Source organism: Pyrus communis, chromosome 4 (genome assembly GCF_041283825.1).
Source record: "Pyrus communis isolate YQ-2024b chromosome 4, ASM4128382v1, whole genome shotgun sequence".
NCBI classification, from domain to species: domain Eukaryota; kingdom Viridiplantae; phylum Streptophyta; class Magnoliopsida; order Rosales; family Rosaceae; genus Pyrus; species Pyrus communis.
This window is the reverse complement of record NC_142568.1, coordinates 10378547-10394638: the sequence shown is the minus strand read 5'-3', so window position 1 is coordinate 10394638 and position 16092 is coordinate 10378547. Positions and strand designations below refer to the sequence as shown.

General features: G+C 39.3%; 1 protein-coding gene across 1 annotated transcript; it reads right to left on the bottom strand.

The window, feature by feature from the left end:
* Positions 1-12822: 12822 nt before the first annotated feature.
* On the bottom strand, positions 12823-15619 carry LOC148697418 (uncharacterized). Its single transcript, XM_088691919.1, has 2 exons — positions 13272-15619; positions 12823-12971 (listed from the first exon to the last, which is right to left on the bottom strand). Exons 1-2 carry the CDS (start codon positions 15616-15618, stop codon positions 12823-12825), a joined length of 2496 nt encoding a protein of 831 aa, XP_088548045.1. The 5' UTR covers position 15619.
* Positions 15620-16092: the final 473 nt, after the last annotated feature.

The window sequence follows — 16092 nt, the reverse complement described above, 5'->3', positions numbered from 1 at the left end:
CATCCCTAGGCTAAAACGAGTTTAGCCTCTCATGTTCATGACAAAACAAAGCAATATAGATTTAAACATTGAAAATAAAAGATAGATTACACCTAGACACGTCCAACACTCCAACTTGAATGTACAAACGCCCAAGGCTTGGTCTTCCTTCTCCTTCTCCTTGCTAGGTCACGGCACAAAGGTCTATGGTGAGTTTGTGAACGATTTTCTGGATTTTGGATGGTTTTAGGTATATATGGTGGTGCGGCAAGGGGTTATGGTGGTGTATGGAGGTTGGGATGGATGTATGGAAGTAGGGGAATGATGGATGGGTGGGTGCAAGGTCACGGCAAGGGTTGATTTCTGAAGGGATGTATGAATGTTGTCTGAAGGGATGGTCATGATTAAATGGCACGGCAAGGCTGTTTATATAGGCTAGTTTTGGCACACTTAGTGTAGGAAAAGGATTGCCTAATCCCATTGGAAAAAGGTTAACTCAAGGCAGAAATTAAATGGGAATGGGAATAGGAATTTCGGCTAGGAATTAGGGAGTTCTAGAAGGCTAGGTGCGGCACACATGTAGGGATAGGATTAGGTGTTCTAGAAACTGTGTTTAAGGCAGATTTCCTAATCCTAAAGGGCCTAGGACATGTGATATAGGAGTAGGAAAAGGATTGTGATTCCTAAACCTACAAGGAATGGTGATTTGCGGCAATGGTATGGATGAGTCTTCTAGAAACTGAAATAGGTGTTTAAATGTGTAATTGATTCTCCCTAAGTAGCTAGGTTTAGGTCCCAATCTGATTTGGATAGGATAGAATAGGATAATGTTAGAGATAGGATAGGATAGGGTTTCTAGGATAGGATAAGATAAGGTTGGATAAGGTTGGATAAGGTTCCTTGTTTCTTGCTTCTTCCTTATCTTCATTGGAGTAGAACTTCTTCCACCAGATTTGTCGCCTTTCCTAGCTCTTCTAGTCTTCAATTTCGTCCATCCTCATTGCTACATGATTAAGCTATCCAATCCATGCCCAAAAATGCTCCAAATAGCCTCAAAATGCACTTTCTTGCTCCTTTTGCCATTAGGACCTAAAAACACACGAAAATACTTTAAAAGACTGAAATACATAGTAATTAACTCACTAAGTGTAAGGAAACAACACAACTAAGTAGCATAAATATGCTCCTATCACAAGTGATCCACCCTTTTGTCTTGGTTTTGCATGGCTTTGGTTTGATTCTCTTGCCCCTGAGACAAATTGGTAAGTAACTTAAGAAGTGTTTCATTGTCCAATGACGTACCTTGATTGTTTTGGGCAGGTTGTGCTTGGTTTGAATTGGAGCCGAATGGCTTGGTGTAGAACCCCGGGGGTTGTTGTCTAAAGCCTCCTTGTTGTTGAGGTTGTTGAGGCTCCCTCCACTTGAAGTTTGGATGGTCTTTCCAACCTGGATTGTATGTGTTGGAATATGGATCATTCCTTGGTTGATTGTGGCTCGGAAATCCAATGGCATTTGCACTCTCCCATCCCCCATTCTCAATCAATTGAGGGCATCTTTCCGAAGGGTGTCCTTGGATAGAACATACACCACATACAATCGGTCCTTGTATCTTCATTCCTTCGGCCATCTGAGACATAATAGAAGTAAGATTAGCTAACTGAGATTGAATATCGGATTGAGAACTTACCTCATTCAAGTGTTGCCGTGGGGGGTCCCTTTGCCCAAGTCCTTCATATTGTTGTGCATTTAGAGCACGGTTTGCAATTAGGGTCTTGGCTGCCATAGGAGTTTTGTCCACCAATGCACCTCCCGCCGAAGCATCGAGCATTTGCCTTTCAATGGGAAGAAGGCCCTCATAGAAATATTGAAGGAGAAGCTCCTCCTTCATTTGATGTTGAGGACATGATGCAACAAGGGCTTTAAAACGCTCGTAGTATGCCGGAAAAGATTCTCCTTGACTTTGTTGGATTCCGCTAATTTTCTTCCTCAAGAGAATGACTCTTGAAGTAGGGAAGAACTTCTCCAAGAATGCTCTCTTCATGCTCTCCCAAGAAGTAACGGTCCCGGGTGCCAATTCATAAAGCCAATCCTTAGCCTTTTCCACAAGAGAGAATGGAAAAGCTTTCATCTTCATAATATTCCCATCAACGTTAATGGGTGTCATGCTTGAGCATACAACTTCAAACTCCTTCAAATGCTTGTTTGGATCTTCCATGGAAAGCCCATGGTATTTCGGAATGTGGTGCAACAAGCTTGAGTTCAACTCGAATTCATCGGTCTTGCCTTGGGCAGCCGCGGGGTATTGAATGCATAATGGTGCGGCATTGGCCAACCCCGAGGTCGAAAGCTCTTTAATGGTCCGATTGTCCGCTGCCATAACTTCTTCTTCCACACTTTCAAACTCAGATTCGGCCTCTGAACTTGAACTAGGTTCACTAGGTTCACTAGGTTCGGGATGCCTCCTCTTTCTTCTCAAATCACGTTCAAAATCGTCGTTAAAGTCCAAGATATGTGCATGCACAGTTTGAGAACTCCGCGCCATGCACAGTTTGAGAACTCCGCGTCATGCACTAGTACCTAAACCAAGAAAACAAAACAAAATAAGAAAACTAGGTAAATTACACTAAAAACATACGGCAAAAACACAAGGGATTAGCAATTTTGCTAATCCCCGGCAACGGCGCCAAAATTTGATGCGAAAATTAACTTGACACACAAATTAAACCCTATGGATGACAATTGTAGTATATAAGCAAATAGGGATCGTTCTAGACCGGGGATTAACTAGGGATGCTAATCAATGTGAAATTGACTTAAAAACGTAAAATAAAGTTTAAAACACTAAACTAGACTCAAAGAATGCGAAACTAAATGCTTAAAGCACTAAGACAAACCAAAAGACTCAAACATCACCCAAAACACTCAAAACTGCCTTAAAAACACTTTCTGGGCAGTTTTGAGCACTTTGGTGAATTTGGACGAATTTGTGTAATAACTTGAATCAAAACAATTAGAAACATAAACTAAGACACTTTCTAACTAAATTGGACAATAAAGTAAAGGGGGACTGAGTTTTGGACGAAATTAAACTAAATGCACAGATTCTAATTAAAACAGATTGTAAAAACGAAATTGATGAAATAGAATGATGAGAAACTAGTTAGAGGGTTCCTTATCCACACATGAACATATGCATATAATTTGATTCCCAGTTATGACTTCAACAAACGATGAATGACAATGCTCCAAGTTAATTAGGTCCGCTTAAACTAACTTTCAGATTTCCCTAGATTCATTGGATTGAATGGAATACGCATTACAACCAAATTATTCCTAATCAAAGTCCCTAACTATGGAATACGCATGATAGAGACATTCAACAAAGATCATTAAATTCAACGGAAATCATAAACATCGACTAGGCATTCATAACTATGGAATACGCATGTTAATCCAGCCTAGGGTTTACTAAACACAATCGTGACTAGCGATTTTTACTACTCATGAATATAAATTCATAACGATTAGGTGAAATTCCCTTATATCCTAGTATCAAGTTTAGGCATGCAAATTAAGTGTCGACCCTCAACCCACATACATAAACAAGTTCTTAATCAAAACAGAAAAGTAAACCACATCAGTTCATGAATTCATAACTGGAGTAAATCAAATCATAACCAACATATGTCCATGGTTTCAAACTTTCCCCTAACTAATTAGGGGTTTAGCCACTCATGATTACAACAAACTTAGAGAGTAATAACAAAGTAAACATTGAAAACAAGAACGAAGAACACCTAAAAATCCCAACAACTCAATCTTGAATTGTATGAACGTTTAGGCCTCTTCTCCTCTAGTTGCTGCAGCACAAGGGGTTTTGGTGAGTTTTGGGGGTTATGGATGATGTAGAATGATGTGTTTAGGGTAGGGATGGATGTAGGGAAAGGCAAGGAGTGTTTTTGGGCAGAAAATATGAAGAATGGTGAAGTATGGCAGTGTTAGAGAGAGGGAATGAATTTCTGGCGTGAATGAATGTGTATGAGATGGTTTTCTGAATATGGAAGAGTTAGTGATTTGTGGCTGCAATGGATGCTTATTTATAGGTGAAAATAAGGGAACATGACAGCTAGGAACTTGGTGGAAAGTTGGAAATGCATGTGGAGTGGCTGAAATTGTAAGGGGAATGCATGTGGAAATGATAGAATGTGTTGATGTGCAATGATGAATTGGGATGGCTGAAAATCTGGAGTGGGAGTGCATGTGGGTGTTTGGTGGCTGAAATGATGAAGGGGGAAGTGCATGTGGCTGCAATGGTAAAGGGGGAAGTGCATGTGGCTGCAATGGTAAAGGATTGTGGTGCAATAATGAAAGAACAAGTGCATGTGGCTGAATTGGTGGTGAATGATTATGAATGATTATGAATGCATGTGGATAAAAGAGGGGATATGGCTGCAAGGTTAAAGGGCTAAGGTTTAAGTACATAGAATGGGCCTAAAATAGGGTGGTTTGCATGGCAAGGGAAGGGGAGAAGGGATAAGCCATGGCAAGGTTATGTAATTGGGCTAGGGCCATTGTTTTGTGTCCTAAAGTGCCTCAATTTCGTCCAACACCTTGGCTCCAAACATAAGCTATCCATTCCAAGCCCAATTTTGCTCCAAAATGCTCCAAAATGCACCTTTTTGCTTCCTTAGCCATATGAACCTAGAAACACACGAAAATGGCATAAAGGACTAAAATAACTAAAGAAACACAACGTAAATGCACGAGAACAAGCCAATTAAGTCGCATAAATATTCTCCTATCAGTGAGCATGACTTAAATGAATTCCTTTTGAGTTACATTATGCAAGAAAATGAGTGTGGGGGAGAGAATGGTTGTTCTTAAGTGTATATGCATGTTTTGAGATTCAAAAGAAAAGAAAAAGTTGTGAAAAACGTATGAAAAAGAAAAACAGAAAAGAAAAGAAAGATAGAAAGGAAAAATAGCTTGAAAAGATGTAAGAATGAGTGATTAAGTGTTGAATGTTGAAGAAAGGGTCCAAAACACCAAATCTGGCCCTAAATTGTTTACATTCTCCCCTTTTGTTCAAAAGTTGAGTTTGCATTTGAAAGTGAATTCTAAGTTGATTCAAATGCTTTGCTCACTATTTCTTTAAGAACCTTTGTTTTCCATATCACTTCTTTGTTAGCCAAACACCCCAAAGCCCCATTACAACCCTTGACTTCAATCTTGAGTGTTATGTGTTTCAATTTGTGTAGTTTGAACTTGGTATGAGCATATGGTGTCACTGGTTCTCGCATCTAAGTATTAGCATTCCATTCATGACATCATATCTAAACATGCTTATTAACTCCAGAAATTGCTTTCTTTGTGCTACATATATGTGAGTGTTCGTTTTGATGTTTACATCAATCTTCTCACATATAACTAGATTAGGGTGTGTAGTTAGAAAATCTGAGTGAAAATTGAGTGCATATCTTGTAAGGAATTGAGCAAATTCTCAAAGGCATGTTACTACATTCAAAACATGGTTTTAAATGCTTAATTGTGAACTAGTATGTGGTGACTATGATTAAGTATGTACTTAAGTGTAAAGATGACCAAAATCTGTGGGAATGATGATTTTTAACATGTCATGTGCATTGGAAATCCCTGAGGCAAATGTTGGAAAGTTTAGGTTTTGTTTTGTTCGTTTTGTCTAGTTTTGTGTTCTTTTGTTGTTTTGTTTTGCTCGAGGACTAGCAAAAGCTAAGTGTGGGGGAATTTGATAGGAGCATATTTAGGCGACTTAGTTAGCTTGTTCTTGTGCATTTACATTGTTATTTCTTAGTTCTTTAAGTCTTTTAAGCCATTTTCGTATGTTTTCAGGTTCTAAGGGCTAAAGGAGCAAAGAAGTGCATTTTGGAGCCTTTTGGAGCACTTTTGGGCTAAGGATGGATAGCTTATGCTTGGAGCCAAAGCATTGGACGAAATTGAAGACCAAGTGAGCCTAGAATCGAAGGAAGATGGAGGAATCAAGAATTGGAAACTAGTTTCCATTATGGGGAGTTTCTATTCTTGAAAGGTTTCCAATTATGCAAGTTTCCATATAATGTGGTTGCCTAAATCACATGTTCTAGAAGCCCTAGACATGTGCCGCACCTTACCTTCCTCTTCTCTCCCAAAATCTGCAAGATTAGGTCACAATCCCTTTCTTAAAAGCCTTAGCCGAACCTATACATTCCTTTTCACCCAAAATCTGCAAGTTTTGCACTTTCCCCTTCTTTTCCACCCTTGTTCATCAAGTGATAGGAGCATATTCATGCGACTTAATTGGCTTGTTCTCGTGCATTTACGTTATGTTTCTTTAGTTATTTTAGTACTTTAAGCTAATTTCGTGTGTTTGTAGATCCAAAGGGCTAAAGGAGCAAAAATATGCATTTTGGAGACTTTTGGAGCACTTTTGGGCTAAAGAGGGATAGCTTATGCTTGGAGCCAAAGTGTTGAACGAAATTCAAGACCTAATTTAAGACCAAAGTGTTGGAACCTTGTTCCCTTTAGTTTTAGGACATTTAAACCTTTCCTAATCCCAATCTGCCATCATTCACACATTCAAACATCCCATGCCGTGCATCCCTTTTCATTTCTGTCAAAGCACATGCATTCATCATCATAACCTAGCTGTCATTCCACTTTAATCCACATGCATTCCCTTCATAAATCAGCCACATGCACTTTAACCATTCAAACATACACCCATTCACCACCAGAAATCATCATTGCCGTGCATCCCATTCCACTTTCCAGCCATTCCACATGCCATTGTCATTCCAGTTCATTGCACATGCATTCAATCTTTAATCCACATGCATTCATCATCATTCACCCTAGCTTTAATTCACATGCTTTCCCAACAAATAAAACAGCCATTCCACATGCATTTCCAACCCACATGCACCCTTTAATCATTTAACCTAGCTGTCATTGCACATGCATTCCTTTAATCCACATGCATCTTCCAAAAATCAAATTAGCCACATTCACTTCCCCTTTGCCTTGGCTTTCATGCACTCCCATCCTTTACCATTTCAGCACATGCACTTCCCACTTCATCATTCCAGCTTTCCAACCTAATTCACATGCATTCCATCCTTTAAAACATTGCACATGCACTCATAATCATTCACACCTTGCAGCCACATGCATTTCCAACCTAATCACTCACCCACACAATCTGCCATCATTCACACAAACACCATCATTGCCGTGCATCCCATTCCATCTCCCATTTCAGATTGCATTCCATCCCATTTCCAGCTTTTGCACATGCATTCACTTAACCTAGCTGTCATGTTCCCTCTCCCATCCATTCATCTCCCTATAAAAACCATACACACTTCACACAACATTCATTCATTCTTCCATATTCAGAAATTCTCCAAAAACTGCCCTTGGTGCCGTGCCTTGAGGCACCATTCCCTACTAATCCAAACACCACAAACACAATCCCTTTCAGCCGTGCCTTCCCCAACAATCCATTCAGCCATTCCACCACTCCCCAAACCATTCACACCATCAAACTATCCTTAGACCTTGTGCTACAACGAAGAGGAAGATAAGAGGGCCTAAACGTTCATACAATTCAAGTTTGAGTTGTTGGAATGTTTAGGCGTTTCTTTGATTTCAATGTTTAATTTCAATACTCTTTGTTTTGTACAAATGAGGAATGGAAGAGAAGAGGGCCTAAACGTTCATACAATTCACGTTCGAGTTGTTGGAATGTTTAGGTGTTTCTTTGATTCTCTTTGTTTTGTACGTATGAGGAACTAAACCCCCCTTGGCTAGGGGGGGATTCGAAATATATGTTTATGCTTGCATTTTGATTTGATTACTTCTAATTGCGTTTCATAAGTTGTGGATTCAATTTGTTAACTGTTTGATTGATAACTTATTTATGTATGTTTATTGAGAGTGCACGCTTAATTTTCATGCATGAATATGACGCTAGAATATAAGTGAGTTTCACCTAATAGTTACGAACTTATATTCACAAGTAGTGGAGGTTGCTTATAAACAATCGCGTTAAATGAATTCTTGGCATAAGTTTCATGCGTATTCCATAGTAACGAATGCCTCGTCAATATTAATGATTTCCGTTGAACTTAATGATCTTTGTTGAATGTCTCTATCATGCGTATTCCATAGTTAGGGACTTTGATTAGGAATAATTTGGTTGTAATGCGTATTCCATTCAATCCAATGAATCTAGGGAAATCTGAAAGTTAATTTAAGCGGACCTAATTAACTTGGAGCGTTGAGAAGTCATGGTTTATTGAAATGCAATTGGAAATCATTTTATTATGCAAGTGTAACATGTATGGAGATGAACCCCTTAGCTATTCTATCATCCATTCATTCCATTTCATCAATTTCATATTTACATTCTGTTTTAATTGCAATTTGTTCATTTAATTTAATTTCGTATAAACCTAAATCCCCCTTTACTTTAATGTCAAATTAGTTAGAAATCAATTTAGTTTGTGTTTTTAAGAGTCTTGAGTCAAGTTACAACTTAATTTCGTCCAAATTTGTGTTTATACTCAAAACTGCCCAGAAAGTGGTTTTTAGGCAGATTTGAGTGTATTTGTGCTGTTTTGAGTCTTTTAGTTTGTTTGAGTGTTTTATGATGCGAGAATTATGTTGACACACAAATTAACCCTATTTGTGACAATTGTAGTAATGAAGTAAGTAGGGATCGTTCTAACCGGGGATTAACTAGGGGTGCTAATCTAATTTGAATTGACTCAAAAACACAAAAACTAAAATTTAATTTGGTCGAATTTGAAAGTGTTTATGACTCCAAATGCTTAAAAACACAAAATAAAACAAATACGAATGACTACGACTCAACAAAATATGGGGGGATTGTGGTTGGATGAATTTAAACTAAATGGGCAGATTGTAAAGAAAATAGATTTTAAGACAAAATTTGGATGAATCAATGGATGATGGGATAGCTAAGGGGTTCTTCTCCACACATGAAATATATGCAACGTAAATCAATTTCCAATTATCAATCCAATAAGTTATGAACCTCGACACTCCAAGTTAATTAGGTCCGCTTAAATTAACCTTCAGATTTCCCTAGAATCATTGAATTGGATGAATATGCATCGCAAACAAATTATTCCTAACAAATTCTCTATATGAACAGCATGATAAAGATATAAGTTAGAATCATTACGTTCTTTGGAAATCATAAGTATCGACAAGGCATTTGTAACTATGAAAAGCATGATACGCTTGCCAGGAATCTACTTAACATGATCGTGACTAGCAACCTTCACTACTTGTGAATATAAATTCATAACGATTAGGTGAAACAAACTTATATCCTAGCATCAAATTCAAGCATGCAAATTAAGCGTGCACTCTCAATCAACATACAAGAATAAGTTTTAAATCAAACGGTTAAGCAAATTGTATTCAAAACTTATGCAACGATAATTGGAAGTAATCAACTTATTTCACATATATAATCATGGTTTCGAATCACCCCCTAGCTAACTAGGGGGTTTAGCCTCTCATGTTCACAGAAAGAGAAATACAATTGAATTTAAACATAAAGCACAAAGGATTGATTACACCTAGAACGCCCAACGAATCCACGTGAATTTCGGCGCGTCCAAGCTCCTCTTTCTCCTTTCTTCTTGCTGCGGCAGTGAGGTTAAATGGTGTTGGTGGATGATTTGCGGGTTTAGGGATGGATTTATGGAGGAAGGATGGTATGGTGGCTGCGGCTGTTTTAGAGAATGGGAGATTGTTGCACGGTTTTGGGAGAGAAAAATGGTAGAATCAATATGGGAGTGACGGCTAGCTTTTTGTGTGTGTGAAGGTAGGATATTTTATTAGGTTTTTATGCGGCTGCATGATATGGTTTTGTGAATGATGGGATGCACGGGTTTTTTGGGAGAATATGGATGGGAGTCACGGCTGACTTAGGGAGGAAACATGGAATAGAATATTAGGGTCAATGGTGGCTGCGTGGGTGGAAGAAAAATTGTAATTGAATGGTGGGATCCGGCTACCCAAAAAAACAAAAGAATGGGACAATGGGTGAATAATATATTGGGATTATGGTGGCTACGGATGTAGGTTTTTTGGTGATAGGACCCACGGCAAATGTGGGAAATTTTGGGTGAATTCCTTGCGGCTGCTAGGTTTTTATTTTATGAAATAAAATGGAAGGCTACGGATTAAAGGGGGGGGGGGGAATATGGAAAGGTGCGGCTAAGTATGTAAAACCTAGGGTTTGAAATATGTTTGGTTCCAGAAATTAACCCTAGCTTATTTTTATTAAAGAAAATAAATTCAAAGGCTTCTAGAATTTAGGAAATAAAATAAGAAATTAAAGAGGGAAAGATTAAAGGGTGCGGCTAGGGTTAGGTTAGGAGAAGGAAATAGGGTTTAATTACATAACATTAGACAAAAATGCCCCCCCTTGCACGGCAAGGGAAGGGGAGAAGGGAAAAGTCACGGCTAAGGCTATGTAATTGGGCTAGGGCCTTGGTTTTGTGTCCTAAAGTGCATACAAGGCCTACAAAGTGGCTAGAAAATACGGACGTTTAGATTAGGAAAGGTTACCAAAACGGGAAACTTAGGGTTAACTTTCCTACTTCAAGTAGGAAACCTTCTTTGAGTAGGATTCCTCGTTTTGGTAAGAATTCATCGTTGGAGTAGGAATTCGTCGTTTCTTCAAATCTTCAACTCATTCATTCCTCTTTCGCTCCAAAAGACTCCAATTTGCATCTTCTTGCACACTTTGGCCTTATAATCTGAAAATACACAAAAGTAGCCTTAAATACTAAAATAGCTAAGTAAACACAACATAAATGCACGAGAACAAGCTAATTAAGTCGCATGAATATGCTCCTATCAAATTCCCCCACACTTAACTTTTGCTAGTCCTCGAGCAAAACAAAACAACTAAAATAAACAAAACGAAACAAAAGAAACAAAACATAACCTAAACCTTCCAACGTTTGCCTCAGGGATTTCCAATGAAACATGACATGTCAAAGATCATTACTCACATAGCTTTTAGTCTTCCTTTCCCTCGAGCACATACTTAATCATAGTCACCATTCACTAGTTCGCATTTAATCAATTAAAACACATTTTGAATGTAGTCACATGCCTTAGAGAATTCCCTCAATTCCTCTCTAGTTATGCACTCAATTTTCACTCAGATTTTCTGACTACACACCCTACACTAGTTATATGTGAGAAGATAGATGTAAACATGAAAGACTAGTACTCACATATGTTATAACAAGGAACGCAATTTCTGGAGTAATTAAACGTGTTTAGATATGATCTCATGAATGGAATGCTACTACTTAGACGCGAGAACCAGTGACACCATATGCTCATACCAAATTCAAACTCCACAATTGAAATGCACAACACTCAAGATAGAAGTCAAGGGTTGTAACGGGGCTTGGGGTATTGGCTAACAAGGAAAGGTAGGGATAAACAAAAGTTCTTTAAGCAATGGCAAGCAAAGAAATGAAATTGAGACTTAGAATCCACTTAGAATGCAGAAATCAACTGTTAGACAAATAGGGGAGATTCAAACAACTCTTAGGGCCTAATTCATTATTTTGGGCCCTTACTTCAACAAACAATACTTTTCAACTCTTTTTCACTTCTTTTTTTTCTTTCTTTTTCTCTTCTTTTTTTTTTTTTTTTTTTCTTTCTTCTTTTTCTAGCCGTGCCTATGGCACATAAACTCATATCAATAATCCTTCCCCCACACTTATTTTCTGCAACACATTAATCAAAAGGGAATTCATTCATGCTTACTATGCTTCAAGAACAAGGATACGGATGGTCCTATTCTAGGCTAGGTGAGGATAATGTGGGTTAACAAAGAACATGGGCTAACACGGCTCAATGGGGTTAAACTTAAACATAAAATGAGTGAAGGGCACATGGCTATTTGGCTTTGATGGTGGTCACTACACAACTTCATCTTGAATATGTGTTATGCAAATCAATGACATGCTTTGAATGAAATGGGCATGAGTTCTAGCATTTGGAACTAAGTGATGAAACGCCTTCTAAGTAGTAACCAAGCAAAGAATAATGAGATCATGCAACGACTTTAGAAAACAACAATGCACAGATTTTAACTCTCCAAATAACGTTTAGGCTCAAGTCTCACAGGGATGTAGCGTTTGTTTAAGTTCCTTCCTTCAAGCATGTTACAAAAACTGATTTTTATCATTTGTGATTACATGTGAAGTCGTAAACTATAACTACAAACAAGCATAAACCAAAGAGTATATCAAACATCCATCCATGTTTGTAACTTTCTTTAACCATCATGCAATTAAAAACCAAATCCTCATCATTGCGTTGGAAGGTACCCTACGACACAAACAAACACACAAAAACAACTCTTTTTGGGTTTTTCAAAGCAGTTTTTCAAATTTTTATGGTATTTTCGGATTTTTAAGTCAACATACTCTAAAACACTCTAAAATAGCTTAAAAACACTTAAAAACAGTGGGAAACAAGTTTAGACATGTTAGGTGGTAATACCCTACGAATTTCATGCACAAAATATCTCAAAACAGAATGTTACCCCCCCCACACTTAAACTAAACATTGTCCTCAATGTTTTAGACACAATCGAACACATTACACATAACATAAAGTAAGCAACAAAGGGAAGGGTTTAGGGACGCAAATCTGAGTGTGGAGCGATTCCCAAGTTCTTCCTTTGTTGATTGCATGGGTTGCCTCCCAAGTAGCGCTTGCTTTAACGTCTTCCAGCCGGACGAGACCTTCTTTTAAACTTCACTCTGGCTCACGGAATGGGGGGGTATGTCCTCCACGGTATACTTCTTGGAATTTCTCGTAGTATGGCTCACTGAATGGCCGGGGATAATGATCCTCCCTGATGGTGGTGTTTCGGTTCTGAAAGTCCATGTACATGCTCCCACCACCTTGAAATTGATTGGGTACCTGCACCGAAGAAGGTAACAACCTATTAGTTGAAATGGGTATTGGAATTGGGCTTGGCAACTTACAAACATATTGTAGTGAAGGCTCAAAATCGGCAGCCCTATCAACAATGTCCCCATTTGAAGTTTCGGCCATATTGGGTGGTTGTAGGGCAATCACTCCAAGTTCTTCTCCACTGGTGGTGCTTGATACATCCTTCATAGTAAGTGTGGATCCTTTCGGCCCTTTGTGCTTATGCACATCTACAACAAAACAAGAATGACTATCGTTAGGATTCTTACTAGAGTCATAAACATTGAATTTAATTATTTCACCCCCAAACTCCATTGTTAGTGCTCCCTTGGCCACATCGATCTTTGTTTGAGCTGTTTTCATGAACGGACGGCCTAGCAAGAGTGGCAATGATGGAGCATCGCTCGAATCCTCCATTTCTAAGACATAAAAATCTGCAGGAAAGATGAGATGATTGACCTGCACTAAAACATCCTCAAGGACTCCCTTGGGATAAACATTAGAACGATCGGCCAACTGAATTATAACACCATCTTGTTTTAACTCACCAAGGTTCATAGATGCATAAATGGAATATGGCATGACATTAATAGACGCACCTAAATCTAACATGCATTGTTTAAATCTCGTGTTTCCAATTGTGCATGGGATAGTAAAGCTCCCTGGATCCTTACATTTTGGAGGCAACTTTCGTTGCAAAACCGCTGATACATTTTCACTTACTTTCACAACTTCTTTGTTTGCAATTCTTTTCCTAGTTGTGCATAACTCTTTTAAAAACTTTGCATACCTCGGGACTTGCTTAATGGCATCAAGTAAAGGAATGTTTACTTGGACTTTCCGAAACGTCTCCAGAATGTCTTTTTCCTGCTCCTCCTTCTTTGTTTGCATAAACCTGCTAGGAAAAGGAACATCGGGTGGAACAAAGTTAGAATTAATCAATTTTGAACCCAACTTACCTTTGGTGGCCGAATGGGATGAGGTGGGTGCATTAATGTCCCTCGGTAGTTGCGGCAAGGGTGTTTGTACCCTTGCCGTGGGCTTGCTTGCCTCCTCTTCTTCAATTCTCCGTTTTTCATCCTCTTCGGGGCTTGATGGTGATGGTTTGGATGTAATGCCAACTTCTTTTCCACTTCTCAAGGTGATTGCGTTGGCCGTTTCGAAACCACCCTTGGGATTGACCACCGTAGTACTTGGTAACTTACCATTTTCACGGAATTGTCCCAAAAATTCGGCCATTTGGCCCATTTGCTTCTTTAGCTCATTAACCTCCTTTGCTTGGTTCTGCATTCCCTGCGCCATTGTGGTTAGTAACAAATATGTTTTATCGTCATTCATAGACGTACCTGAGTTGGTTTGGGATGATTGTGCTTGAGGAGGTGGTTGTGGTGCCATTGGCCTTGGAAAGAAACCCGGGGGTTGTCGGAATCCACTTTGTTGGCCATATTGTGGTGCATCTGTCCATCTGAAATTGGGGTGGTCACGCCATCCCTGATTGTATGTGTTGGAGAAAGGATCACCCCTTGGTTGGTTCTGATTCCCATAGCCCACAGCATTGGCAGATTCCCACCCTCCGTTCTCAATTAATTGAGGGCATTGATTAGATTGGTGTCCTTGAATGGAGCATACACCACAGATTGTACTTCCTTGCGTTTTAGGGCCTTCAACAAACTGCGATAACATAGACGTAAGGTTAGCCATTTGGGATTGTAACTCAGAAATAGAACTTACCTCATTTACATGCTGTGGTCGTGGGGTGTCTCTCTGCCCAACACCTTCATATTGTTGTGCATTGAGTGCTCGATTGGCAATGAGAGTTTTGGCATCCCTAGGCGTCTTGTCCACTAGAGCTCCTCCCGCGGATGCATCCAACATTTGCCGTTCAAGTGGTAAAAGGCCTTCGTAAAAATATTGAAGAAGTAGCTCCTCCTTCATCTGGTGCTGTGGACAGGAAGCAACAAGAGATTTAAAACGTTCGTAATACGTAGGAAAAGATTCACCTTGGCTTTGCTGAATTCCACTAATCTTCTTGCGAAGAAGAATGACTCGTGATGTCGGAAAGAACTTCTCTAAGAAGGCTCGCTTCATACTCTCCCATGATGTGACAGTTCCGGGAGCCAACTCATACAACCAATCCTTGGCCTTCTCCACCAAAGAAAAAGGAAAAGCCTTCATCTTCAATATGTTGCTGTCCACGTTCACCGGTGTCATACTTGAGCACACCACCTCGAATTCCTGTAGATGCTTGTTCGGATCCTCCATGGCCAACCCATGGTATTTCGGAATATGGTGGAGCAAGCTGGACTTCAACTCAAATTCATCAGTCTTCTCAGGGGCTGCCCTAGGGTATTGGATGCAAAGAGGTGCTGCATTGGCCAAACCCGAGGCAGAAAGCTCCTTGATGGTTCGATTGTCCACTGCCATGGTTGGTACTTCCTCTTCAACCCAATCCGTGGCCTCCTCTTCAACCTCAACTTCAACTTCTTGCTCTTCTAATTCAGGTTCGGGACTAGGAGGATTAGATGCTTGCGATTTCTTTTTCCTTCTCAAAGTCCTCTCGAAATCACCGTCAAAGTCGGAGATATGCTCACGAACAGGTTGTGAGCCACGGGTCATAAACTAGTACCTGCACACAAGAGCAAACAAGGTTAGCAATCAACCTAATAGACTCGGCACAAGTAAGGAAATAAGGTGCCACACACGGCACAAAAACAAAACACACACACACGGTGCAAAAAATTTAAAACAAAACAGAAACTAAACAATTTAAACAAGACTCAAGACAAGGGATTAGCAACTTTGCTAATCCCCGGCAACGGCGCCAAAATTTGATGCGAGAATTATGTTGACACACAAATTAACCCTATTTGTGACAATTGTAGTAATGAAGTAAGTAGGGATCGTTCTAACCGGGGATTAACTAGGGGTGCTAATCTAATTTGAATTGACTCAAAAACACAAAAACTAAAATTTAATTTGGTCGAATTTGAAAGTGTTTATGACTCCAAATGCTTAAAAACACAAAATAAAACAAATACGAATGACTACGACTCAACAAAATATGGGGGGATTGTGGTTGGATGAATTTAA